At 37.8% G+C, this 26379-nt stretch overlaps 15 protein-coding genes across 15 annotated transcripts; all 15 read right to left on the bottom strand.

Annotated features, from left to right (window-relative positions):
- Positions 1–214: 214 nt before the first annotated feature.
- LSM04_007999 (Glucosyltransferase 24) lies at positions 215–5233 on the bottom strand (the record flags this gene model as incomplete). The annotated part of the gene is made up of 1 exon (XM_067336241.1): positions 215–5233. One exon carries the CDS (start codon positions 5231–5233, stop codon positions 215–217), a length of 5019 nt encoding a protein of 1672 aa, XP_067192724.1.
- A 518-nt stretch (positions 5234–5751) lies between these two features.
- LSM04_003357 (Ccc1 family) lies at positions 5752–6663 on the bottom strand (the record flags this gene model as incomplete). Its single annotated transcript, XM_067336242.1, has 1 exon — positions 5752–6663. The coding sequence occupies one exon, from the start codon at positions 6661–6663 to the stop codon at positions 5752–5754; it is 912 nt and encodes a 303-aa protein (XP_067192477.1).
- A 510-nt stretch (positions 6664–7173) lies between these two features.
- Positions 7174–7491, bottom strand: LSM04_000318 (uncharacterized protein; the record flags this gene model as incomplete). Its single annotated transcript, XM_067336243.1, has 1 exon — positions 7174–7491. The coding sequence occupies one exon, from the start codon at positions 7489–7491 to the stop codon at positions 7174–7176; it is 318 nt and encodes a 105-aa protein (XP_067192290.1).
- Positions 7492–7506: 15 nt separating this feature from the next.
- Positions 7507–8025, bottom strand: LSM04_006000 (uncharacterized protein; the record flags this gene model as incomplete). The annotated part of the gene is made up of 1 exon (XM_067336244.1): positions 7507–8025. The coding sequence occupies one exon, from the start codon at positions 8023–8025 to the stop codon at positions 7507–7509; it is 519 nt and encodes a 172-aa protein (XP_067192605.1).
- A 40-nt stretch (positions 8026–8065) lies between these two features.
- Positions 8066–8563, bottom strand: LSM04_000659 (uncharacterized protein; the record flags this gene model as incomplete). Its single annotated transcript, XM_067336245.1, has 1 exon — positions 8066–8563. One exon carries the CDS (start codon positions 8561–8563, stop codon positions 8066–8068), a length of 498 nt encoding a protein of 165 aa, XP_067192318.1.
- Positions 8564–9359: 796 nt separating this feature from the next.
- LSM04_003110 (uncharacterized protein) lies at positions 9360–10688 on the bottom strand (the record flags this gene model as incomplete). The annotated part of the gene is made up of 1 exon (XM_067336246.1): positions 9360–10688. One exon carries the CDS (start codon positions 10686–10688, stop codon positions 9360–9362), a length of 1329 nt encoding a protein of 442 aa, XP_067192453.1.
- A 604-nt stretch (positions 10689–11292) lies between these two features.
- On the bottom strand, positions 11293–11955 carry LSM04_007553 (ERG2/sigma1 receptor-like; the record flags this gene model as incomplete). Its single annotated transcript, XM_067336247.1, has 1 exon — positions 11293–11955. The coding sequence occupies one exon, from the start codon at positions 11953–11955 to the stop codon at positions 11293–11295; it is 663 nt and encodes a 220-aa protein (XP_067192696.1).
- Positions 11956–12347: 392 nt separating this feature from the next.
- Positions 12348–14165, bottom strand: LSM04_001364 (WD40 repeat; the record flags this gene model as incomplete). The annotated part of the gene is made up of 1 exon (XM_067336248.1): positions 12348–14165. The coding sequence occupies one exon, from the start codon at positions 14163–14165 to the stop codon at positions 12348–12350; it is 1818 nt and encodes a 605-aa protein (XP_067192355.1).
- Positions 14166–15910: 1745 nt separating this feature from the next.
- Positions 15911–17530, bottom strand: LSM04_005583 (Protein kinase domain; the record flags this gene model as incomplete). The annotated part of the gene is made up of 1 exon (XM_067336250.1): positions 15911–17530. One exon carries the CDS (start codon positions 17528–17530, stop codon positions 15911–15913), a length of 1620 nt encoding a protein of 539 aa, XP_067192583.1.
- Positions 17531–18310: 780 nt separating this feature from the next.
- Positions 18311–19648, bottom strand: LSM04_001680 (GDP dissociation inhibitor; the record flags this gene model as incomplete). Its single annotated transcript, XM_067336251.1, has 1 exon — positions 18311–19648. The coding sequence occupies one exon, from the start codon at positions 19646–19648 to the stop codon at positions 18311–18313; it is 1338 nt and encodes a 445-aa protein (XP_067192378.1).
- A 441-nt stretch (positions 19649–20089) lies between these two features.
- On the bottom strand, positions 20090–20395 carry LSM04_000164 (uncharacterized protein; the record flags this gene model as incomplete). The annotated part of the gene is made up of 1 exon (XM_067336252.1): positions 20090–20395. One exon carries the CDS (start codon positions 20393–20395, stop codon positions 20090–20092), a length of 306 nt encoding a protein of 101 aa, XP_067192278.1.
- A 45-nt stretch (positions 20396–20440) lies between these two features.
- Positions 20441–21853, bottom strand: LSM04_000159 (uncharacterized protein; the record flags this gene model as incomplete). Its single annotated transcript, XM_067336253.1, has 2 exons — positions 20441–20580; positions 20626–21853. The coding sequence occupies 2 exons, from the start codon at positions 21851–21853 to the stop codon at positions 20441–20443; spliced, it is 1368 nt and encodes a 455-aa protein (XP_067192275.1).
- Positions 21854–21898: 45 nt separating this feature from the next.
- LSM04_006430 (uncharacterized protein) lies at positions 21899–22302 on the bottom strand (the record flags this gene model as incomplete). The annotated part of the gene is made up of 2 exons (XM_067336254.1): positions 21899–22154; positions 22286–22302. The coding sequence occupies 2 exons, from the start codon at positions 22300–22302 to the stop codon at positions 21899–21901; spliced, it is 273 nt and encodes a 90-aa protein (XP_067192632.1).
- Positions 22303–22987: 685 nt separating this feature from the next.
- Positions 22988–24271, bottom strand: LSM04_009197 (DTW protein; the record flags this gene model as incomplete). Its single annotated transcript, XM_067336255.1, has 1 exon — positions 22988–24271. The coding sequence occupies one exon, from the start codon at positions 24269–24271 to the stop codon at positions 22988–22990; it is 1284 nt and encodes a 427-aa protein (XP_067192785.1).
- Positions 24272–24759: 488 nt separating this feature from the next.
- On the bottom strand, positions 24760–25995 carry LSM04_004544 (putative Zinc-ribbon domain; the record flags this gene model as incomplete). The annotated part of the gene is made up of 1 exon (XM_067336256.1): positions 24760–25995. One exon carries the CDS (start codon positions 25993–25995, stop codon positions 24760–24762), a length of 1236 nt encoding a protein of 411 aa, XP_067192539.1.
- Between the last annotated feature and the right edge of the window lie 384 nt (positions 25996–26379).

A 26379-nucleotide genomic window follows, 5' to 3' on the forward strand; every position in this document is an offset into this window, starting at 1 on the left:
ATTGTTTCCAGTTCGTTCTTTCATTCCTTCTTCTTTTTCTTGTTCTCTTTTCCCTTTGTTCCTCTTTTAATAAATATAATAATAATAATAATAATAATAATAATAATAATAATAATTATTATTATTATTATATTTATTTATTTATTGTTTTATAAGGTCCCCCACAACAACAACAACCTTTCCTTTCCTTTCCTTTGCTTCTCTAATTCCATTTTCATGATACATTCTTCTGATGTTTCGCATGATACTCTTGCCGCAGTTTCTCCGAGACTGTTTCCAGCCCCGCATCAATTTCCTCCCATCCTTTAATAATACGCTTCGCATTCTCCAACTTTGGTATCTTTGTGAGTGGATTATTGCAGAGATCAATTGTTTTTGCCCGGGCCTTACTCTTCTCGCTGCACCACGTCTCACACCACAGCCATTCCTCTGGAAGTGAGTAAATCGGCACCTGATCTTGCATAAAGTTCGGCAGATCCTGATCGAGGTTCGCCAGACTATTGGGATCACGGCTTAATTGACTGTACATCATTCGGTACTTATCACCACCAGCAATAGAACGCAGTCGACGCACATCTACAAGATAAATAGCACTAATATGATAGGGTCTTCCACCTAAGTGGCGAAGCCAAAATCCTTGATCCCAGAAACGGAAATTTTTAGTTGCATCATTTGGATATTTTCTACAGAATGGTGTATACGCCATTGGGGCATCTCCAATATCCATATTATACAATTCATGTAAATCGGCTTGTACAGTTTGATCAGCATCTACAAATATAATACGTTCCACATCTAAAGGGAAGAGAACATCAAGAAAGAGAATTTTATATCCCCAGATAGTACGTTGCTTCTCTGTCTGCTTATTTAACCACCATGGCCAACGATAAGTGACAAACCCCACATCAAATCCATAGTGTTCTGCCAACAATGGTACAAGTTCTTTAAACTGCGGGGAAAGGAAATTCTCAATAAGCCAAAACTTTATTCGTGTTGTATTTGCACCATGAACATCTGAAGAAGTATTCATAACACTAATCATCATCATTCTCAAGAAACGCTCGTAAAGATGACCTGAAGCTACAGAAAAAATATTTAATGTTGGTCGTTCTGGTCGCCTTGTGTGAGGACCACGTGGGGGCCATTTTATATGTACAACAGATGCTTCTACAAGATCTTCAATATGTGCTTTTTCTTCTCCTGGTGCTTTGGCAACTTCTAGTTTTATAAATTCCCCTGTAAAAGAAGAAACTACAATAGGGATACTCTGTCCTCTTGAATAATTAAATGTACCCCTATTGTGTTTCTCTTCTACATAATCCATTCCAACTCCTTTAACTTTAGAAATGTAGAAAGATTTTGCAATAACTCCAGGTTGTACAGAAAGATACCAAACACCGGGTGCACCTTGAAGTTGGAAGTAACCCAAATTAGCCATTACAAGTGTATCTCGAGTAATACTATTGGGACTAGTACTATTTCGTAAGGAACGAATCATAAGGGGTAAACCACGAGGGGGCATAGATTCTCCAGATTCCTTTGCACTACCAGTGATAAGAATAGAATTAATACGATAAGTAGCATATAGATACTCTGAAACTCGTGGTAATGAGGCAAGAATGATATTATCAAGATCATATTGAGCTTCCATGGGAAACACAGTCCATCCTTCTGGTTCTTCTACACCAAGTGTTAAGAGATGTTTTGATGGTAAACGACGAAATATAGCAGCTGGTGGAATAACACGTCCTGCGGTATCAAAACTCACATTTACATCACCAACATAATGGTAAAAATTTCGCATAAGTTTACCAGAATGTTGAGAAGGATTTAAATGTACGGTACAGGAAGCATCAATAGGTGAACGGACCATGTAATCACATAGTGATACCAATATCTGAGACTGTTGAGAAATAGGATCAAGTACAACAGTAAAATGATGTCTTGGTTCTTTCCCACTTACAGGATTTACTATAAATGAGACTGGTCCAGGAGCGGATGGTAATAATTGATTTTCATCAAGAGTATCACTATGAATAAAACTTGATTTTAAAACAGCTGTCATAGCACTTACCTTGGATGCGTAGAAAGGCTTATTTAGATCATCCTTATTCAGATATTTGTCCATTTTTTCAAATGGAGTTTCTTCTATAACTCCCCAAACAATCTCTGCGAAAGAAAGCTCTCGAAGAGCTGCGTCTTCAAGGTCACTAGAAGTAAAATCATTACTGTAAGTAAAACGGCGGCCATTAACATAATAATAAATAGATTCCACATCTTCTTCTTCATCTCTTACCGATGTAAGTGAACCTCCCATTTGTTTACAAAATCCATCCACAAGCTTTCGTTGTTCTTCTTGTTGCAGTAAAATATCTGAATTAAGAGCCGTGTTTGCAAGAAGTTTTTCCACACCAGAAGAAAAATGTGCATTTGCCAAAAACTTCTCATAAGCATCTGGATCATTCATATCGAATTTAGAACTTTTTGGTACTACTTGAAGTAGGAATTCTCGCATAAATTCTAATCGACGTGATTCATCCACACCCTTCTCATTCAACAACAATAATCGTTCCAAATCCATCGCTAAAGTGCGTCTTTTAGTATCTTTTACATTTCCACAAATAGCAAAGGTGTGACGAATAAAACGGCATTTCTGCATTCCATCTTTACATTGATAAAGTTGTTCTGTGGTTTTCAATAGAGCTTGTAGACTACGTGGCGTTATTGGTGCTTGAAAAGTTAATACCGTACTCAACAAGGGTACTTCTTCCTTTTTATTCGCTAAGGGTAATAAAAATGATCGATTTTGTAGAAAATCTAATATTGATTTGGATGCCCAATTAACGTATTCTTCATCTTCATAAAGAGCCCCAAAATAACGAATGGTAGCTCCACTAGAATTCATAATAGATTCATACATATCCGCATCGGTATTCTTGAGTTTTTTATTTTTTACCAAATCACGAACATAATTCAACTCTGTCATTAAACCTTTTCGAAGAGCTGTAACAACATCACCTGTAAAAATATTTCCATTTATTAAAATAGTTGGATATTCCTTGAAACGTAAGTTATGAATCGTTTCTTGCATCTCATGATAGTATTTATTAAAGTTTAGATCAGCTGTAATTTCAATTAATGGACGTTTATTTGCCCCTATAAGAACATTTCCTGCAAACATGTGCACATGTGCACCCGTAATAGTTTCTCCTGTACTTATAAATTGTCTTAAATCAGACATAAACCCTATTACTTGATATAAATTATTTAAATCTTCTCTTAATAATTCCCACAAAGTTGCTGCAATCATCATAATAATATCAGAGTTAGAAGACTTTTCTGTAGTTTCAGTTTCTACTTCATCATCTCTACTTCCCATAGAAGATGTACGCAGTTCTGGAACCCAATGTGGATCCACAATCGCAATTCCCGCCCGTAGTGGTTGTCCCTGAGTCACTAATTTTATTAACGTAATAATTGCCTGTTGCCCAGCTGATGTTGTTGGATCTACAATACCAACAAGGTTAAGGATATTCCTTTTTGGAATAGCTGGAACACCAGTAAAACTCACTTGATGAATAGCATTAAGGTCAGATGGTAAACTAAAATGAGTCGGATCATTTTCAACATCATTTGTCCACAAAATATATTTTTGAGGAAACCAAATACGTGATGTCGGCTTTTTTACATTCAACCCTTCTGCTGCAAGACGCTTCTGTAATGTTTCTCTTATCCAGCGAAGTGTTGCTAACATTACCGTAGAATCAACAGAAAGAAACCCATTACCGGTTGCAGAATAAGAAGGTATATGGTTACTTGTGAGAATCTGTGTTAATGATTCAAGAACCCTATCATCCGCTTCTAATTTTTCAAGTATAGAAAATAGATCCAACTCTTGAATAGGAATATGTCGTCCATTAAGGAAAGCTACTGAAAGACCGGGTTGTAACGTAGAGGCTAACTGCATTATTCCTTCTTGTATTGCACTATCTATCATTCCATTATTCGCAGTACCCATTTTAGACAACTTTGATGCATGAAGTGGAAAATCAGTGAGTATATTTAAAAGAACACCCAAACGTTTGCCATCTGCCGCGTTCATGACTTGTCTCACAGCTTCAACTCCCATATGTTGTGTTTCCCACATGTGGAAATCCACCTTAACTTCATCCTTATCTATAGCTTCAGTGAGATATTCTCCAAAGGAGTTCAACTGTTTTTTTAACTCATGGTATCGTTGCTTCAATACATGTAGATTAAATCCACCTACAGCTTCTGTATCTTTTCCTTCTTCTTCTGCAGATTTATTTTCCTGCTTTTCAGTTTCAGTGCTTTTCTTATCCACTACTTTATATTCAACATTCTTTAAGTCTACAGTAACTCCATAACCCTGAACAAAAAGTGGATTTCCCCACATTCCCCCAGTAACCGGGAGATGACGAAAAGCGAAACGTATCATATGTAAATAAGGTTTTACAATATTAAATAATCGCTTGGTTTGCTGTTCCCCAACAAGTCCATAGAGTATCACAATATTTCTCCCTTTTGATTCTGGATGAATATGATCTAGCTTCGGAAACAGCGTCATAGTTTCCTTTTCTACTTCTTCATTATTCTCTTTCTCATGGGATTTACTTGAATTATGTAGAAAAATATCTTTTAATATTTTTTCAAAAGCGTTTTCATTGCAAATAGCATTACCAAATATCATCACAAAGGGTTTACCCTCTGTTGAACACCCACCTGCCAGACGCATGGCAGTTCGCGCTAATTCCCAGTGAGCTTCTACAACAGGAGAGTATACTCGTGCCGCAAGTTTCATTTTAAGAAGTGCTACTTGATTTGATGAACGTTTCCTACTTTCCATTATATCTAATAATATATCATACTGGGATCGCTGGGTAAGTGTAAGTGCACCACCAATATTATTATTATTATTATTATTATTATTATTATTATTATTATTATTATTAGTTAGAGGCTCAACATAACGCCATATGTCTTCAAGGCATTCATAAAATCCATCATGATTAATATCACGAACTGCCAGCCACTCACAACCTTCCTGCAGGAATGGAGTTTCCGTCCATGGAGCTGCTAGTGTGACATGCATACCTTTGGCGTCCGCAACGGATGCTCCCAACAGTTGTAACACTATGCCAAGGAAGAGAAGCAATACTACAGCTACGGTGAGCTGAGACCCAATATTAGCTTGAGCACTGTGATTGAACATGGCAACTAGCGACAGTACAGGGAAAAAACAAAAAAAAGTAAAGGATATTTAACTACCTAGAAGATTGAGTGAAGAAGAAAAACAATAGGACCAAGAGAAAGCAACATACAAATATCCAAACAACTAAAGTACAGTTTCTCAAGGTATTTTTTTCTTTGTTTTTTTTTTTTCGCCTCCACTACTCTCATCTTCTGTAAAGGCAACAAGAACGAAAGAAAAAAAAAACAGGCAACAGTAATTTTCCCTGAGGGTTATATATATATATATATATATATATATATATATATATATATATTCTTCTTTCTTCAGAGCAAAATGCAGTAAGATATAAGAATAACGGTCCACAAATATGGTGGAATTGTCCATTGTATACTCTCTTCATTTTATTTCGATCGCCCCCTCCATTCATAAATTCCGCTCACTAAGTAATTCAATTTTCTTCTTCGTTTTTTTCTTTTCCACTCTTTTCGTTCCTTCTCTTTTTTTTTATTCTCTCCCTTCGGAGACTACATTTTTCCCTATCCATTTCGATGGACCAAGCATGTCACGACGCGCGAGAGGGTGTAGACGGCCCCTGCTGCGGTCAAGTTCCACAAAACGACTTTCAGTGCCTTCCTGGTGCTTGTGTATCCCCCGTAGAACACCTCTGACTGTGCCACACTGACGGCGATGCCTGCGGTGGCGAGTGTACAGACGGCGAGTACGTGTGCCGTGCCCCCGCCCAACACCGCCACCAGATAGCTGCTATTCATATTCATATTACTATTGCTACGATGGTGGAGGGCCCCGCGGTGCAGACAGGGAAGGGCGAGTGGGAGCAGCGGGAGGAGACAGCCGGCCGCGTAGCCGATGGCCGCTGGAATGGCCGCGTCCACGAGGGCCTCCCGCCCGCTTGGCGGCTCCAGGCGGGAGTAGCCGAGTTCCTCCACCATCATGAGATTCGCAAAGGCCACCTTGTGCTTGGCGAAGACGCGCGTGATGACGAGGGCGTCGTCCTCGGAGAAGCCCTGCGCCCGGTAGATGGCGACCATCTCCTGGATCTCCCCGGTGAGGTGGTTGTCGATCTCCCACAGCTCGCGGCTCAGCTCAATGTCGTACACCACCCGCTCAAACACGAGGGCGCAGCAGGTGGTGTAGCCAACCGCCACGCCGCCAGCAAGGACACGGATAAGCATCTGCTTCGCAAACACCGCACACGCATGACTGCCGCCATCGCGGGGTGCAATGCAATAGACATCACCAATCACACCGGCGGCAGATATAAGACCGGCAAGGGCGGAAAGCACAAGGGAACGGTTTCGAAGGGCACTGTTCTCACGTATGTCAAGATTAAAGTCTTCCATTCGGTGTTCATGGGCCTCACGTGATCGTAATGGATCGCCATAAGCTCGACATACTTCTCGCCGGTGCTGATTGCTCCATCTGTTCATGAATTAGATGAAATAACAATAAACTATAGAGAAAAAAGAAAACAACAACACAAAAACAAAAACAAAACAGTAACTATAAGAACGTGTTAATAATAATAAGAAAAAAAAACACGCTTTTGACTGTTCTTCTCTATATTTCCAATCCCCCTTTTTTTCTATTTCTCGTACAGTATATTTCCACCTCCAATCCTTACAGGAGAAATAAATAAATAAGCAGGAGAGAAAAAGAAGCTTTCCAATTAAATCAAGAACAAATAATCACATTACACACAATGAAGCATGTACCCTAATCACAATTAACGATTATTACAAAGCATAAATATCCCCCTTTCCGGAGTAGTAGTTATTATTATTATTATTATTATTATGAGTCGCTAGTAGAAATAATACAGCTAAAAAATAAAAATAAACAGTGAAAGCGCTACATATATATATATATATATATATATCACAAAAAATGGAACATATATAGTGATAGATAAAAACTTATCATAATCGTCATCATTATCATTATCGCAGATCTTCCTCTCTATTTCCTGCTTCTTGACAGTTTCGTCGCAAGCAAGCGTAGAATTTGTTAAGTGCATCTTCCATGGCTACAATAGTTTCTTCACTCTCATCAAAAACATCAAAGTCCAATCGAAAACTTTGTAAAGCCTGAAATAATCCTCTCCACATATTTAGAGCTTCAGCATAGGTAGCTGTAGAAGGGATATCAGAAAAAAGAAATTTATCCAAGGTATCTACAGTGCCATTAATACCAAGAGGAAACCCAGTCCGATTAATTTGTTCACGAACATAGGTATAAACACTTATAATATAGTCCATTTCATTCACAACATTTCATATAGCTATTTCATCATCATAGAAACGAAGTGTATTTTTAAGGCACTCCCGTACACGTTCAACATCTAGGTCTAGTAGAACAATATGCTCATTAACGGCTTCATAAGGTTCCTTAATAGGTAATGTAAGACGTTGCTGTAATCGTTTAAGTGTCGCTTCTAACCCATAGGGAAGACACTCGGAATAATATCGTTGCAACTCTAATTCAATACCAGTTGTATTTTTCATAGGCTTATATGTTTTTTCAATAGATTGTAAAAATACTTCAGCTCCAGAGGTGCCTCTACATGGAATATCACTTTGAAGATCTTCTGGTTCTAACATCTCTTCTTTTGTAAGGGTTATGGTTTTCGTATCTACTCCTGACCCAACTCCAAATAATGCCACATCAAATGCAGACTCGGCTGATGCAAGTGAGGGTTCTCGATCCATCATGGAAGGAGTAAGAGGGTTATTATCATTAACTTCATTACATGTTAGACTTCTTCTCATTTCTGTATTTGTGGGAGCGTCCATAATGTTTTCGGCAGTTTCAGATTTTTTCTGTTCATTAGGCTTAATGGTTAGAGTATATCTTGAAATCTCTCATTTGGATAGCCTCACGCCATCGAGTAAATTCTTCCCTCCGTTGACATTTTAAAATCATCACTTTTGTACGTGGCTCAGATCCTGGGATAATAACTTGACGTTTCTCTTCTAAAAAAAATATCGATAAACCTTGTAAGGGTACTCGTTGAAACGTATTCCGTGGAGAGTCTCCGTATAATGAATAGATTAAACCAACATCTTGAACAAGTTCAAACCATCGTCTAACATATTGACTGGTAAAGCCACCTTTCTTTAATAGAATTCCCTTTATGATTGATAAAGGGTCGTTATTTGTGGATGTATCGGTATTAATTGAATCAGAAGGTAATGTGGTTTGATTGTTCGAAATGAGCGTAGGAAAGGCATTAGAGTTTGTTCTATTATTATCAGAATCAGGAAACACCTCAGCAGCAGAAGCAGAAGAAGAAGAAAGAGAAAAAGACGTATTTCCTTCTATTACACTCATAATACTACGCACCCGATCTCTCTTGGAAGCAGAAGAAGGAGCTTGAAGTATAATCTTACCACCCGTACTCCCAGAGATTGAGAAAGCATTTGGACCTTTTGAACTGCCCTTAACACTATCAATTGGCGCAAAAATAATACAGGAGAATGGATTTCCACTATGGTCAATAAAATAGAGTGTCCCTACTGAAGCATGACTACTCTCTGATGCGTTTGCCCCCGTGTAGAGAAAGGCATTAAAAGAAGTAAATATACCGGATACTCTCGAAAAACGTGATTAAGGGCCCTGAAACACCGCGTGTTTACTAGGAGGAGATGAAATCTTGCACTCCACCTCCACTCTTATGAAAGAAGTATAAATTTCTTGTTATTATTATTTTTTCTTCGTTATTACCATTATTATTATTCTTCTGGTCTCTACAAAGAGAAAAAAATAAAAAATAAATAAATCAGTGAAAAAGTAATAATATGCCAAAGTGAAAAAAAAACCAATAATGAAAAACGTTTACATATCTTGTTATTTCAGTTCTCTGTGTGTCTGTATTTATTACATGAGAGAGGAAGAGAGAAATTGACAGTGAGAGTTAGAGTTACTTGACACGCTTCTCGGTTGTTAAAAAGATATCCCTCAAACTACATTCACTTGAATATTAGAAATACATTAAGCCTATTGTCACATACAATCCAGAAAAAAATTAAAAAGAAAAAAAAAACAGAACAAAAACAATACGGGGAACCGTATTGTATTTTTTTTTCGTTTCTTTCATTTGTCATTCTTATTGTTCAAAAACTTTTATTCACAATGCTGGAAGTAGTGAATCCCAATCATTATTGTAGATCAAAATATGTCGGAGATCGACTGGTAATTCTACCATGTTTGGTGTACCTTGAAACATATTATTTTGAATGTACACAAAACGAATAGATTCTGGTAGTTTTTCAAGGGAAATATATCCATTAAATTGATTATAGCTTATATCAAAACTTTTTATTTCTGGTGGTAATGCTTCTACCCGGAAGCTTCCATTCAACTTGTTATGTGATACATTTAATTCCTTAAGGGATCGAGTAATTTCCTCTAAAGGAAGCATTCCTTCCAGAACGTTATAGCTGATATTGAGAAAATTTAAGTTAGGGGGAAGTTCTTTCCATACTACTCTTTCAATTTCATTATTTGAGAGATCAAGTGATTCTAAGCTTTTCATATTCCCTAGTCCTTTTAGTGTACCCCGTAGTTTACAACCGCTAGCACTAAACCACTCAAGAGACCCTCTATGATTTTCAAATACATCCTCCAGAATCTCAACACCATCATTAATGGTATTTCTGTCAATAATAATTTTTTTCAACTGTTGTGGCATAAATTTTAGCCCATCAACTATGCCAATAACACCTGTATTGCTTATATCAATAGAATGTAGTTGGGGTGGAAGTTGTTCCATAACTTGTTGCAGTGACATACTTAATGGACAGTCGCGCATACTGAGAGACTCCAATGCTTTTGGGAGATTCCTTGGAAGTTCAGTTAACGCGGTACCATCCAATATCACATTATGTATTCCCTCAACTTCGCGAAAAGACAATGATGTGATCCCACAATGCACACATGTAAAGTATTTTAGACTTGCAAAAGAGGAAGAAACTTCAGCATCACCATTTTGAAACTGAACATGATCAAATTCAACAGATTCCAAAACTGGAGGTACTTCACTCAATTTCATAGTTTGATCCAATGTACTATTTGATACAATAAGTCTCAAAAGAGTATTTGGTAGTCGGTTGAAATTCACTTTTCCATTTTCCATACCAACCAAATTAAGAGTCACAATATCTGTGGAATCACAAGTAACAATACTGAGATCACAGTAACTTATAATCCTATTCGTTCCCTTTTCATGAATACCATTTGCTATCTTTTCCTCCACCTTTGTCCGAAACTCCCTATCATCAATGGATTCCAGGAGCGAATTAAACACGTGCCTCCAGAATGGATTGAGAGAGTCAAGTAGGTCGGTATCGTTACTGTGTTCTCGCCAGTGAAACTGTAGGGCCGCATTTACATTTCCCGCAGCCAGGCCCAATAACAAGAAGAGAAAAATATATACAAATACTTTGGTAGAGGTCATGGAAGTGAAATGCAGACCGGATATAAGAGAAATAGATGGGCAGTGGAATAAGAAAAGACAAAAATAGAAAAAAAAACAAGATCGTCAGAGCAACTAAAAAGAAAAATAAAAATAGTCCACTATATTTTTTTAATCACTACCTAATGCAAAGGAATAAAAGAAAAAAGAAAAAGAAATGAATTGAGATGTATGATCAAGAGTGATAATAATAATAATAATAACTAAAAAAAGAAAATAAAAAGGCCGAACAAAGAATCGATTTTCTTATATTCGGCAAAAATCTAGTCAGAGTAAAAATAAATACTTCTCCTTCCATCTTTTTTTTAATCCCCCTTCAAGTCTAGCAATGACCGCCCGTTAGTATTAACTGGGGTATATCCGGCATGTTTTCAATATTTCACGAACAAAATCTCTCTCTCTCAGATGTACGAAAAGAGAGAGAGAGAAAGAAAAGTCAGCACACAATAACAAGAAAAAAAGGCACAGCAATATTACATTTAACTAAAAATAAAAAGTGGCAAAACCCTACCACCTTATTTCCCTTCTGTAATTGGGAAAGAAATCCCTTTCCTTTCATTTCATTTGCAGTCACACCTTTATTTCTTTAAATTTTACCCTTCAATGCGTTTGGAATCATCTGACCTGCTGACATAATGATAGTTTCATATAATGTGACCACATCAAGCGTTGAACTGAAGAGATCTGCAAATCCAAAGAAGAGCATGGAAGGAATATTCCCTCTTGCATATTCCAGCGCCCAACATGAATCCGGCATACGATACTGTTTCGCGACGCCTCTTGGCAGGTAGTGTTGATCGCCTGCTTTATACACTTCCCTGGCGGTGTTATCTGGTGTGGCGGCCCACTGTTCTCCGTATATAATTGTGAAGAAGTCCTCTGCCCAGTAATATCGGCCGGTGTGTCCTTCTGTGCCGACGGCGGTGCCGAAGATAATGAGATACTCCGAGAAGGAGGAGTGCAGGACAGTCATGGAGCCCATCGCCCCACCGGCATTATTCCACAGCCAACCACCGTTATATTGCGCATGCGATGGATAAACCCGCACAAGTTCTGCAATGACGCTTTCAACAATTTGTTGGGCGGTGGCATTCGCACCGTGGCGGGTTTGGGCGGTGGAGATGCCGCGGCGGGCAATTTCCTGCAGTTTCTTTGGATCAAAAACCCAATTCTCAGGGCGGTCCACCACAAGGCAAAAGGCAAACACCGCAATTAGCACAGGGACAATGGTGAAGAGCGCTCGTGCCATCTTGTATTCTATTGTTGCTTTCGTCAATGGCCTTTTTTTTCTTTCTTTCTTCTTCTTGATCTTCTTGTTGTTTCCTCTGATTTTTATCCTTTTTTTCTTTATTAATCCTTTATCGTTTTGGTATTGTCGTTCTTACTCGGTAAAGTCGAATAATGATGAAGGTATATTAGGGAAATATATATATACATATATATACATATATTAATAATAATTGGAGAGAAAAAAAAATGATACAAATTTAGACTATGAACTAGTCAAGATGGTATATAAGCATCGAGTTACTATTGTTATTCGTAGCCACTACATATATGAAAGCAGACACACACACACACAAAAAAAAAAAAGAGAGAGGGAGAGAAAGAGTCAGGCAAATGGCTAATCATCTACAGTTATTAATTGGGCACTGCCCATTGTCGCACACAGTAATCACTTCCACCTGAAATCAGTGTTCCATCTTCTGCCCAAGTAACAGCGGAAACACCACCACGGTGTGCGGCATCCTCTGTTCTGCGTGTTTTAGCGTTAAGATCCCACAGAATAAGTGAAGCATCCATACTCCCTGAAAACAACTGCGTATTGCTGTGCGGGGCAAAGGCGAGTGAGGTGACTCGAAGGGTGTGGAATACCAAATCCCTGTACAGCACACTGCCGTCCAGTGCGGACCATACAAATATATTTCTACTGGCATCTCCAGAGGCCACACACTGTCCATCCTTTGAAAAGGCCAGACACGCAATCATCCCAGTGTGATGTCCAGTGAACTCCACACATAACTGCGGTGCGACAGTGGAATGAATGTGGTAGCCTTTTACCAACCTATCACCGCCTAATACAACGGTTTCCTGGTGAGATGCCGCACTGATACCATCAAATTGATTTAGTTTTTCTTCTGCAATTTTCTCCCCTGTTGCGTTCACAATAGTGAAACTGTTCTTTGCAAGTAATATAATGTTGCCATTTGCTGTTACTGTCAGAGCGGTGACATTTTTTGCCTCCTTTGAGACAACCGTTGGTTCCGTATCGCTTAAAGCGTAGCGCAGAAGATTTCCACCAGAGACAAGATACAAATATCCATTACTGAAAGTTGCAGCAATAATAGTATTGGACGAAACAGAGACTTCTCGTGCAGTTCCTGTAATATCACCACCACCAGCTGTACAATTCCAAATTAAAACCCGCTCCACACTTACAGAAATCAATGTATCATTAGATTCTTTATGTAGCATTAGAATTCGTCCTTGATGACCTGAAAGAATATTCCTTACATCACCCTCTTCACTGATGCATGTTAATTTACCACCAAGAGAGGCGGCAATAACACCTTGAGGAGTATATACGACTCCTTGTTGCATATCCATAACATCAGTTCCCAAAGAACAAGAACTGATGCTTGATCCTGTTACGGCATCAAATATCTTTACACTTTTATCAGCACTAGCAGTAACAACTTTACTTCCATCTGGACTCCAGGCTACGGCGTATATAGTACCTTTATGTCCTGTTGCAATAGTAGCCTTATTCTCTGCTGTTTTACCATCAAGAAGAATCATATCACTGGATGCAGAGACAGTTGCAATAGTTTCCATATCTGGACTGTAACGAACACATGTTACTTTCCCAGTATGACCCTTAACATTACATTTAAATTTAAATGGTACACCTTCATAGAAACCAACAAGTGCATCTGCACCTCCGGTTACAATACGATACGGCCGCTCTAATCGCATATCACAACTCAAAACATTTTGGGAATGTCCATTAATAGTTCCAATATTATTCGCCGTAATACTAATCGCCACTGCGAATGTACTCTTCCCATCACCCACCAACACCAGCCGCTCCTCATCACCTGTCCACGCAATATCACGTACAGGTCCCTGAAGTTGTTTACTGTTGAGAATCTCACGTGGTTCCCACTGTTGTTGTTTTTCGTTTTCTTGTTTTTGTCGTTGCCAGACAATTAGATTACCGTTTTGATCGCCGGAGGCCACTAGTTTACCAGAAGGACTGATACGCACTGCAGTGACGGCACACGTATGACAGCCACAAACACTCACATCACTGGGATTGGCAATATTACGAAGCACCACGTTGTTGTTACTGCCATACGCAATAAGAGTTCCATGCACGGAAAGAGAAATTGGAACGGCCCGCGTTGTGGATGGGGCACTCGGTAATGTCCCACGCAGTAATAATTGATGCACAGACATTAGTGAGAGTTTTTTTTCTTGTTTGTTGTTTTGTTATTTTTATTTTTTTGTTCCTGAAGTTGTTTTCAAGTAGAATATATATATATATATATATATGTATATGTATTTGTTTTATTTGGTTTTTCTTTGTTTGCTTTGAACGTGATAGACACCTTTCCCTCACAAAAGGGTAGTGAGAATACATAAACAAGAACAGAAAAAAAGAGAGAAAAAGAATCAATAACATACATGATCCCAGAAAAACAGTCTTTGCAGAACAAAACGAAAGAAAAGAAGAGAAAGAAACATACACACATATATATATATATATATATATATATATACGCATTATGCCACACACTTGTAAAGAGTAAGGAATAGAGAAAACAACACAAGAATAAACAAAGAAATTGAAAATTTGCTAATATGTTCGCTTGCAAGGACTCATACACAAACATAGAAACTTAATTTTTTAATTTTTATTTCCCATGTTGTTGTGTGTTGCTATTCCTTCCACAACAGCATCTCCACATATCCGTAAAACAAACAAACGAATACAAAAAAAAAAAAAGAAGAAATAAACATCTACACAAGCCCAAAGACAATTCGCCCAAATACGCAAAAAAAAAAAGGAGAGAGAGAAGGAAGAAATGTTCCTACTTCCATTTGTGCAGTAATAAGAAGAGAGATACAAAGATAGTGATACGCGCAATTCATCAAAAAAAAAAAAGCAATATAAAGAGAATTTAGCAATTAAAGACATACAAAAACAAAGCAAATTAAAAAAAAGACAGTAAGGGGGTACAAAAAAAAAAAAAAAAAAAAAAAAACGAAAAAAAAAACGCAACATACGCGTAGAGACGGGCAATAAATAAAAGCAAGGAAATTAAAAATGATTTCATCAGGGGTAATAATACTACAGAAAACAAATGTACAAATCACCTATCTCTCTTTTTTATTTTCTTTTCCGAGAATGTATGGAGAGATAATTCTCCAAAAATGTGCCACGATAAAGAACAAGAAGAATAAAAACAAGAACGAAACTTCTTCAACGTCTACAGAATCAATAAGGGGTTATAGGGGGGAAAGAGGGGAGATTGTGAGAAAGTACAATAAACATAATAATATCACTTCTTGCCGAGTTGTTCAGTTCGAGTATATAATAATATGCATTAGAAAACATTTATTAACAGAAAGAGAAGTAAAAAAAAGTCAAGAAGAAGTGATTCTCTTGTGGGGGTAGAATAAAGAACAATATGGAGAAAAAAGTCATACTAATGCAAGAAATAAAGGGAAAAGAATGGAGAGGGGAAAGAGGGATTAAACAGAGAGAGAGAGAGAACCTTATTAATGAGATGTGTGTGTAGTACGATGAATATTATTATTATTATTATTATTATTATTATTATTATTATTATTATTATTAACGATGATTTCTATAATGTGCTTACCACTTCTCATTCGCTGTTCTCTTCCGTACGTATATTCCCCCACCCCTCCACAGATACAGACACACACTATCTATTTCTTTCTTTCTCGATTTTTTTTCATTCTTTTCCTTTCCCTTTCGTAACCCCTTTGTTTTTTGCAATAAAGGAAATAAAACTAACAAACATCGTGTGCTGAAGGAAAGAAGTAAAACCGGAAGAAAAAACAGCAGCAATGAGAATAACAATGAAAACACAAAATAATAAATAATAATAATAATAATAATAATAATAATAATAATAATAATAATAATAATAATAATAATAATAATAATAACCTCAAATACGTCTACCATTGCGAGTGACTGTGGGCCTTGCTGTGCCTACCTGTGGACGCTGGCCAAATGAAATGCTTCCCAACACCGCAGACGCACCCAACGGCTTGGGCATCGCACTTCCATTAACACGTGCGGAGATTCCACGTTTTGTACCGCCTCGTGTTATTTCTTCGCTTGGCTGTTGTTGTTTATTTTTAGATTTGGCGTTTTTCTGTTTCTGGTGCTGCTGTTCTTGTTGTTCGTGTAGAATGGCATTATAAGCCTCCGATGGTCTTCGAGGTCTTAACATCTCTGATCCATTTCCATTCACGACATCTGTGAATCTGCCAAAGTCATTTATACTTTTATGTTCATCTATTAACAAACTATTAGAAATCATCGGAATTGTGGATTCCAACTCCATTATAACTTCAGATGGGGCCGTGATACTGCGTGAAAGTATTGTAAAGAAAGGATGATGTAAGGCTTCTTCGGCGGTAAGACGACGTCTTGGTTCATATAATAATAATCGACTAATGAGATCGAGTCCATCTTCGCCTACAACATTCGCCACTCCATATCTTCTGAAGTAATGCGTTAAATTACTCTTAATCTCATCCAGGCCATCATGACTGTAGGATAAACATGAATCTTTTCCGTTTGCATCATTCGTAACACCTTCGATAACACTGGAAAACTTTTCATAATGCGTATATTCTTTCATACTAGGGAAATTACGCTCGGTTGGTGGTCCCAAACGAGAAAAAATACATTTTAACTGTTCTGCATCATTTCTACCTCTAAAGAGTGCATTTCCACTAGCGGTTTCAGCAATAATACAACCCGCACTCCACATATCCGCCGTATAGGAATAACATGTATTTCCAAGCAATAAATCAGGACTACGATACCACAGTGTAACGGCCTCGTGTTGATACTTCTTTACAGGTATACCCTCAACACGCGAAAGTCCAAAATCTGTAATTTTAAGAATATAATCGTCTCCATCATTCCCCATGTTATCATCTACTTTATTCATTCTCCCATCGCAGTCAATTTTTTTACCTGATACAAGTTTAAGAACAATATTCTGTGGTTTTAAATCTCGATGCGAAAATTCCTTCGCATGCAAATAACAAATACCCCGAAGTAAATCCCGCATCCATTGTCGATACTGTTGAGGATCACTGATGCGATTTTTAGGTTGTTTCTTTAAATAACACGATAAATCCCCGGCCTCACAGTACTCCGTTACCATATACACCACATTTTTATCCATTAACACATCAAGCAATTTCACCACATTATTACTCCCTAAAATTTGATTGTCCCCATCTTTTATATCTCCCTGCATGACTTTACTGATTTCCTTTAACACCATAATTTCCCGCATCGTAGAGGCAGGCATTCCCTCCTCCTTTGCAGCACACATCGTCCTCTTTAGTGCTACAACACCATTACCATTATTACTATTCCCATTACTATTTTTAGTATTATTAGCACCACCTTGCGGATTTACAACAGTCGCACGGTACACTTCACCGTAGGAGCCTTTTCCAATCACATCCGCCACGGTGTCGAATTCGTAGCATGACACACGTTTCTTTGTGTTTGGGGACGTAGTCTCTGATGTTAACGCCATTTTTTTTTTTTATTTCTTCTTATCTATTTATTTTTCGGTTGAGGCACTCACGACTAAAAGAGCCAAATAAATAATCAGATAGGTGAAAACAGAAAAGATGTTACTGAACTTCAGTTCAATACTATATATATATATATATATGAATAGATGCGTGTGTACGCCTGGAAATGAGATGAAGGAGTTGAACCAGGTGCAACCCTCCCCACCCAGGTGCTTCTTTTTTGTTTTTCTTTTCTTTCTGCCCTTCTATTACTAATATTATTATTAATCTTCACTAAACTCAAGCAAGAGATAAAAAAAAAAAAAACAAAGAATAACTTTATAACTAGACTTGTTCTTCTTTAATGGGGAAAAAGAAAAGAAAGACATTTCAACGCGAAATAAAAATAGAAATAAAAATACGAAAAAGCATAGTCAACCACTACAAATCATTGATGACAATAATTATCAAAACAATACAAAATAATTCAACTAGGATACACATATTCTTTTTTTTTAAGTAGCTGCTGTAGGTGAATTACCATAACAAAACAACAATAAGGGAGTCTCGTGTAGAAACAGCAAGAAATGTGGTAAAGCCACTGGAGAGAAAAGCAAAAAATGATCACATTGATATTCTTTTTTTTCCCTTTTTCTTTTCTTTTTGTTTCTCCTCTGGATTTCATTCTTCCTTGTTCTAGACTGCAATTCCCCATACATGCGGACTCAAAGCAAGAAAAAAAAAGTAAAGAATACCTTCATTTTCCCTATTCATTTCTTTTTTTTTTAACAATCCTTCGGTCAACCTTCAACTGATTGACCTGGTTGTTTCATACTCTCAAAATCATATGGTTTTCCGTGAATACGTTTGAAAAGATCAAGAATATTTTCCGCGGCACTTTCAAAGTGTGTGGCAGCATCATAGCTATTGCTGATAAAACATTTACTTGTACTTCCATCTTCTACAGGTTCGTATAGATCTGATACGGAAATAAATGTCTCAATAGTTTCACCAATAACCTTTAATCCTGGCAGAATGTCCAGTTCAGGGTTTGATGGATTCTCCACGGTTGTTCCAATAATGGCGATATAAAAACCTTCAGGACATACCTTATTATTTGCCCCAAGTTGAAGGATATACACATCATTTCTCCGCTTTAATTCTTTTTGCGGAATAATAATTTGACATGAATTACACTGTACCTTAAGATTTGGAATTGGGTGATTCATAATAGCAATGCATCGTACCACTTTACCACGTGGTTTAACGCGATCTGGAAAATAAGAAGGATCCCCAAGAATAAATTTTGCATAAGCTTTTTTATCTCCGCTCTCAATAGACTCAAAAACACCCTTATCGTTAAAGTTAACCTTCGTCACGGGAGTTTGCAACATATATGTACCACCGTAGACCGCACAGAGACGCGAAAAGGCCTGTGGCAATTCACCACTTCCATAAAGTGGATAGACATACGGTGAAGTATCATACATGCGAAAAGAGTCTTCATATAATTTGCATCGCATTACAGTTTCAATAGCCGGACGTTGTAAGTAATCATCATTTGTGTGAAGAGCAACGGCGTGGCCGACAAAATCAATAGTGTCATTACCAATACCGAATTCCTTATATAATTGCGACATGGTCATGGCTTTAAGATTATAGTTTTTGTGTGTATTTGGTTTTTCAGGATCATACGCGCCCATAAATTGAAATAATTTTGCCGCTTTTCTCTTTTCAAAGAATCCCATGAGTGGAGACATTAACGCCTCGGCTTCTGTGGCGGGAACCTTTGCAATTTTTCCATCTTTCATAACGAATGAGTTATCAATAAGCATGAATTCCATGTTATAACGATCCACAACGGTGTTACGGAGAATCTTTACCAATTCCCCAGCACACATGAGAACTTTGGGAATGAGATCGACGTTATATAAATGACTGCGTCCAAGTGAGCTGGGTGGAGTTCCTTTATTGAACTTTTGATATAACTGCTCAAGATTTAAACTGGCAGACTCACCTCCGTAATATGAATTACGGTCCACATGCAGTACTTTATAGCCATTCACGGAGAGTAGTCCACTGAGAACACACTCTGTTAGACCAGTCCCACAAACAATGGCGTCGTAGGTTTCCTCCATACGTAAGAAACTCAGATGGAAAGGATGATAATAAATAATATATATATATATATATATATATATATATATATATTTATCTGCTTATTTATGGATATTTGTAATGGTTCTACTCGTATACACTAAGAAATATAAACGTCACGAAAGAAGAAGAAGTAAAGAAGGTTTGTTACAATGTGCACAAACATATATATATCTATATATTCGCTTGTTCCAGTACGAAAAAAAACACAGGATTTATCTCAATAGCGACAAGTTGAAAATACAGAGACGCAAATCTTGAGAAGAAAAACAAAATAGCAACCAAAAGAAAGGAAGAAGAAAGAAAAAAAATTTAAAGAAAAATAATGTGGCTGTGTGGGATGAGTATGAGACACACATACACTAGAACGTAACGAAGAAGTCAAAAAAAAAAAAAAGAAATAGTAATAATAACAAAATACTCTACAGTCTCTGGAAGAGAGATCCATGTAAGGACATATCAGCCTCTACAGTGGATTCTGGCATAATTAGTGAGTTTTCCAGTAATTCACGCATTGAAGTCTTATTCCTTTCAGAAACTTTTACTGCACTTTCTCGTTCCCCCCTGTATGCATGAGTGTTTCGTCCATTAGTTTCATTACGTATTTCGCACCCGTGTTGCTTAAGAGTTTCAGCGAGAAATCGATTCTCACGAAGTAGTTCATCCAAATCTGATCGATAGCGAGCCTCTGATTCCAGTAATACAGTTTGAATGCGATCTCGTTCCATTTCTGTCTCCCTAAGACGTTTAGTTTCTTCTTCTTTTTCCGTTTGTTATTTTTCAAGTTGTTGTGCCAAAATACGATTACGCTGTTCCAATTCCCGTACTTTTTTCGCGTTCTCCACAGCTATTGTACGTTCTTCCTTCGTATCATGATTATGATGATGATCATCATTCTGCTGTTTGAGTGTTACTACTTCTGCACTTTTTTATTTAGTGTCTCAACAATTTGTATGACTTGTTAAGACTTCCTTTGCCGTACGTAGTTGTTGTAGCTCCTGCCGCTGTTCCTCTAGTGTTTCTTCCGTCTCCTCCGCTACAGTACTGGCATCCGAAACAACTTGCAGTGCCATACGAAGTCGTTCCTGCAATTCCACATTATTATTATTATTACTTTTTCTCTGTACATTCTTCATCCGCGTCGATGTGGCAGCACGAGGACCATTCAGATCTATTGATATCCCTTCCGTTGCTGTTGCTGTTGTTGTTTCTTCTTCTTCTTTTGTGTTCTTATTGGATTGTGTGCGGTGATAATCTTTTCTATGCGTGATTGAACTAAGAAAGTGAAACAACACCGCTGCAATTCCATCGGCAAAAGACATGAGTGCTATGGCTACTGTAAATTGTCGTACAGGTGCAAATAACGGGGCGAGACTCGTAACAGGACTCACCGTTGGAAGAACACTCAACAGTGAACACCCCGAAATATGACCACCTGCAATAACAGGAGATACACTCACCGTAAATAGTGTAATAGCGTTTTTAAACGAAGCAGCGGCAAGACAGTAGGACATGATTCCTGTTGTTTTATCAGTTCTAACAGGAAGCAAAGAGAGTGCGGTAATACGTCCCTTATTCACATGCAGTGTGTCGGCAGTAAGAACAGCATCCGACACTCTACGCAAATACTTCCCATCAGAGAGTGTAGTAGTATTATTAGTATTAGTAGAATTACTAATAAAAGTAGTACTTCTTCTATTCCGAGTTGTAGAGAAAGCAGCAGCAGCAGAAGAAGACGTAGATGTGTTTTCTTCTCTATTAGAATCCCCACTATTGTACACAACAGTGAGAGGTGTTAGTGTGATGGATCCCTCATCATCGCCGCTGCCAACAAGTGCAACAGCAGACGTTACAGTTGGAAGTGCAGATGTAATACGCTGCAGTGGCAGTTCCGTATCGGCGAGTCCGTTTTCTCGTCTCGCTGGTCCGCCTAATGAAACACTGTACGGTACGCGTCGCTTTGTTGCAAAGAAAAAGATAAAATGACCGCGTGGATGTGTAAAGCTGGTGTTGATAGAGCATCCCATCGCTACTGTCATCACACGTCTAGTTGCACATCTGTAGTCATCCTGAATACAACAGATGTTTGTGATATCGCGAATCACTTCATGTGTCTCTGCATGCCACTGTAATATCCGGTGATCATGACTGGCAGTGAATACCCATGGTCCTGGTGCTGTAACCATTAAATGCACAGCGGCACGATGTCTGTAAAGATACCTTATAACTTTCTAATGTATATTGCGGGATTTGGAGTTTCGTATACTTGCATGCTTTGCATATACGCCTTGTGTAGAGATTGGTGTTCTTTCATTCGTGTACATTTGATACACACCAATGTGTCCAGAGGACCAACCCACCCAAACTTTATTATTTCCCACAAGTGTAAAAGATTGCGCCATAATCACCGTTGGTGTTTGCTGCAAAGCTACAGAAGAGAAAGGCGGTGTATTTATATTAACAGAACCAGGCGGTCGCAGGAATTCACTGCATGGCGATTGCAGTTTACAATCAAACGCCCGCACACCACCCGCTTTTTTATCCCCCACTAATACAATAGGCATATATTATGATAAATGATAAGAAGAATAATAAAAAGATGAAGAAGTAGTGGAAACATGGGAGGACCATTCATTATCATCACTAATCTCTTTATCGGCATTCTCTATTGTATTAGTTGTATTTGTTGTGATGGGAAGTAGACTGCGTACATATGCCGGTGCATCAACTAAAAAAACCAACTGAGATCTTGTGCCTGCGGTGATTTATTTGTCCTTACTGTAGAATTCTTTTTTTTTTGTAGGGGCATACGCAGTGAACTATTTTAAAGTAAATGAATTGTATAAGCGAAAAAAAAAAACAAGAAAAAAAAACGAAACAATAAAATTGTTATCATTATCAACATCATAGCAATAATAATGATAATAAAGAGATTGAAAAGAAAAGGAAAAAGAAAGAAAACAGAAAATCAAGGTCAGCTTAACAGGGTTGAAGCGAGAAATCGTATCAGTAGAGAAAAATATACCACGTACAGCAACGACAACAACAGCAAAAGAAAAAAGAACAATATAATGAAAACCAAAAGATGTCTTTCTTTTCTTTTTTCCCTTTAATCGGAAAAATAAAAATACAATAATAAATGAGAAGGTAGATCCCAAGTAACAAAAAAAAACCAACTAGTAAACAAACAAACAAACAAAGTACTGTAGTTTAAAACAATAACTCCAACCTACTCATTTTATACGTAATAATAAAAAAAAAAAAAAAAAAACGCACAAATAAATCTCTTGTATCATCACAATCATCTAATTATGACTGGATCACCATCTAGGACACAAACACCATCGCGATCCTTCGCTTGGTATAAAGAAAGGATTTTTCTTTACACTCTTCTGGTGCTTTTTGCCTAAAACATGTTCAACCATACGATGCCACAACACCGGAGTATCGCACGCATAACAGTAATTTAACACAGGAGGAACCAACAAGTTCCGAACTTCCATATCATTTTCCACTCGCTTGTGTAATTCTCGTAGACGACCTTGTGATGCTATACGTCGACCCGCATCTCGTCTTTCCACAAGTTCAGCGACATTCTCCACACAATTCGTAAAGCATACGTCTTGATATTTTAATAAACATCTCAAGTTTACAAAATCCTTCATTACAGACGTTAAAACATCCATACTCCTTGTCGCAATCGCATCATTCCTATCATCTAAACCCCGCAAGCACTGTTCCACTGCCATAGCTGTGGCCTCAAGCGTCGATACACCAGTTTCTCTCGTCCGTTTCCGCAGCGCCTTAAAAAGTGAGGTGTATGTACCGTCAACAGACAAAGCGACGCGGGGAATTCCACGGGGAATATGACGATTTAATGCCGCCGCTTGTCCCCATGTGGCGTCTGAGAGAAGTAAGTGCACTTTCCGCCGGCGTGGAAGATCACAGACAAAGTTCTCCAGGAATACAGCACCAGGTTCTGGGTAAAGTGAAATAGTACAAGGACTGTTATCAACATAAACATCATCACTATCACTATCGTTTCTATTATTATTATTATTATTATTATTATTATTATTAATATCACCACTATCAATTGTAAAAGCAGTAGTAGGGATATCTACCAATGTCTCCAAGTAGAGATCATCCTCTTTCACTCCCCAAACACGAATGGGAGCGCCTAAAATAAATGCTGCAATATGTCCAGAATTTGTTCCCCGCATAACTTCTTCCACATGCATAAGCATAGTCACATCTACTTCAGAGTTTAGTTCTTCTAAAGAAATCTGTTTACGGTATTCTTCCATTTTTGAGCAAAAACACATATCTTCTGGGAACCAACACCACAAACATAATTTATTCTGTAGAGACGCCCAAAAACGTGTTGAGAGACGTCGACGCACAGACGCCAGATAACGTTCTTCAAACGGAAGGGATGTGAGATGCGCTTTCCACTCTGGTGTTTCTGCCGCATGAAAGTAAACGGCCTCTGTTGTCGTTGGTGCTGGGAGTTCCACTTTCTCTGCAGTTCCATACTGTGGAATTCCGGCGTATGCCACTAAGCGGCGCATAGACTCTTTGTATGGATTCACTGCAGAAACCATTTTTTTCTTTGAAATCAAATGGTAAAAGAAAAATGGAAACTACAAATCCCTTTTCACCGTAGAGTCTCCTCTCTCTATATATTTCTCTCTCTTGTTTTTTCTTTTAATCGTAAATATCAAGAGGTAGATCCATTAAAACACAAAAAAAGAAGACAAAAAAAAAAGAAAAAGGATGGTGAATAAAAAAATAATAAAATCAAAACAACAAAATATAGAAAGGGTAAAAGTTTTTTTTTCCAATTGGAAGCTAATTTACGACTACCCTTGTCACTCTATTGATAATATTTATGCTGCAAGCATTATTTCATCCAAGGCTGGATCCTGTAATCTTAATCCGTCACCTCTAGGGAGAAAAGCACCCTACTTTCGGTGAAACGAAAGACAAACATAAAAAACAACAACAACAACACACAGGGAGTAAAACAACAGAATAGAAGAAACATAAAAAAAAAGTGTTCTCTGTTTATGTGAATAATTCGTAAAAAGTACTACTCCTTCCCTTTCCCAAGGCATACAGGACACTCTCTTCCTTTTGCACGTCTAGACTTGTTAAGCCGAACAGCAAGAGTTGCTTCCCATTCATGTCCACAAGCCATACACAACCACCATAATTTTGTCTGATCAGTTAGTTTAACTTGACTTGGCTTTAAATCTCCATTTTTTAATGGATGCCATTCTTGTAATAATCCATTCTCATCTTTGCTAAAATCTGCATGAAGATTTAAGAGGGAACATGATGGACACTTTGCCTTTTCAGCTACCATATCTTTAATACGAGCCTGAAAACTAGTACTACACGTTGGACAACGCCAGTAGGCGGATTTATTACTGCTTCTGGTGACTGTTTTAGGATCAATGCAGGGATCATTAAGTGAGTGGTCCCAGAGTTGAACAAGTCGACTTCCCAAACATGGATTTCGTCGCTTCTCACACTGTTGACATTTCGTACGTAAGCAAGTACGTACAAAAATACCACTTTCCCATCTAAATTCACACTCAAGACACTTCCACCACACCACACATGCACTATCCACCAAAACTTCATTTACAGGTTGTTTATTAGCCTTCGTATCATATTCTGCTGCTAAGTCTGGGAAACGGTCTATTAAAAGACGACTTTCTTCTTCCTGTAATGGTATCATACCTTCACCAGTTGATGATGAACCCGAAGGACGATCATCGTTTTCGCCATCTCCATCTTCTTCCTCTAATTCACCCTCTTTAAGAGATGATCGACGACGATGATGATGATGATGATGATTGAGCACTACTTCTGAGTCTTCATCATTATTACCATCTAGCATATTGGAACTCATTCTCTCACTTTGTTCTTCCTCCCTCCATATACCTACACTTTCATCTATATAATTTCCAGACTCTTCAGTAAACATACCCATAGAGTCTTTTTCATTTTCTTCTTGAATGTTACGTTGGGTACGCTTAGTTCTTTTACCCCTATTATGAGTTTTTTCCTTTGCCTCCATAGAAAAATCCTCATTATTTTCTTTTCCTTCAGTTTTACTTCTCCGATTCTGTTTTATTTGCTTTCCATTTTTCAGGCTATTTACAGAAGTGGCAGCTCCTCTTACTATCATACAAAGAGCCACATCTCCACAGCAAAACAGGGGAGTTCTACTAGCAGTAATACGACCTCTCCCTGTTGTTGTTGTTGTTGAGATCGTTAATTCTGTTGTGAAGAGTCGTCTAATGAGTGCACGTCGCATTGCGTTTCCACCGGGATGAACTATGTGGCTTTTTCTTTTTTCTTTTAATTTTCTTTTTTTTTCTTTTTTACGTTTTCTTCTAACACTAATCCCTCGCGGTCACGCTATAGGAAAAGTAAAGAATATAAATTAAAAAAAATCAAAAAAAAAAAAAGAATACGAAATAGACAAATAAATAAAAAGGATAAAAGGAGAACCTGAAATAAACAGAAATCCAAGTCAACAACACATAAACACAAGTTCTTCAAGAAAAAAAAGAAATAACGAAAGAAAGGTGAAATAAAACCAGAAAAAAAGGAGATAATACAAAAAAAAAAAAAATAGCAATCCTTACTTACTTGCAGCACCGTCAATAAAAGTAGACCCAAGGGAGTGTAAAAAGAA

This window comes from Trypanosoma melophagium (assembly GCF_022059095.1).
Source record: "Trypanosoma melophagium isolate St. Kilda chromosome Unknown ctg2segment0, whole genome shotgun sequence".
In the NCBI taxonomy this organism is placed as follows: Eukaryota; Euglenozoa; class Kinetoplastea; order Trypanosomatida; family Trypanosomatidae; genus Trypanosoma; species Trypanosoma melophagium.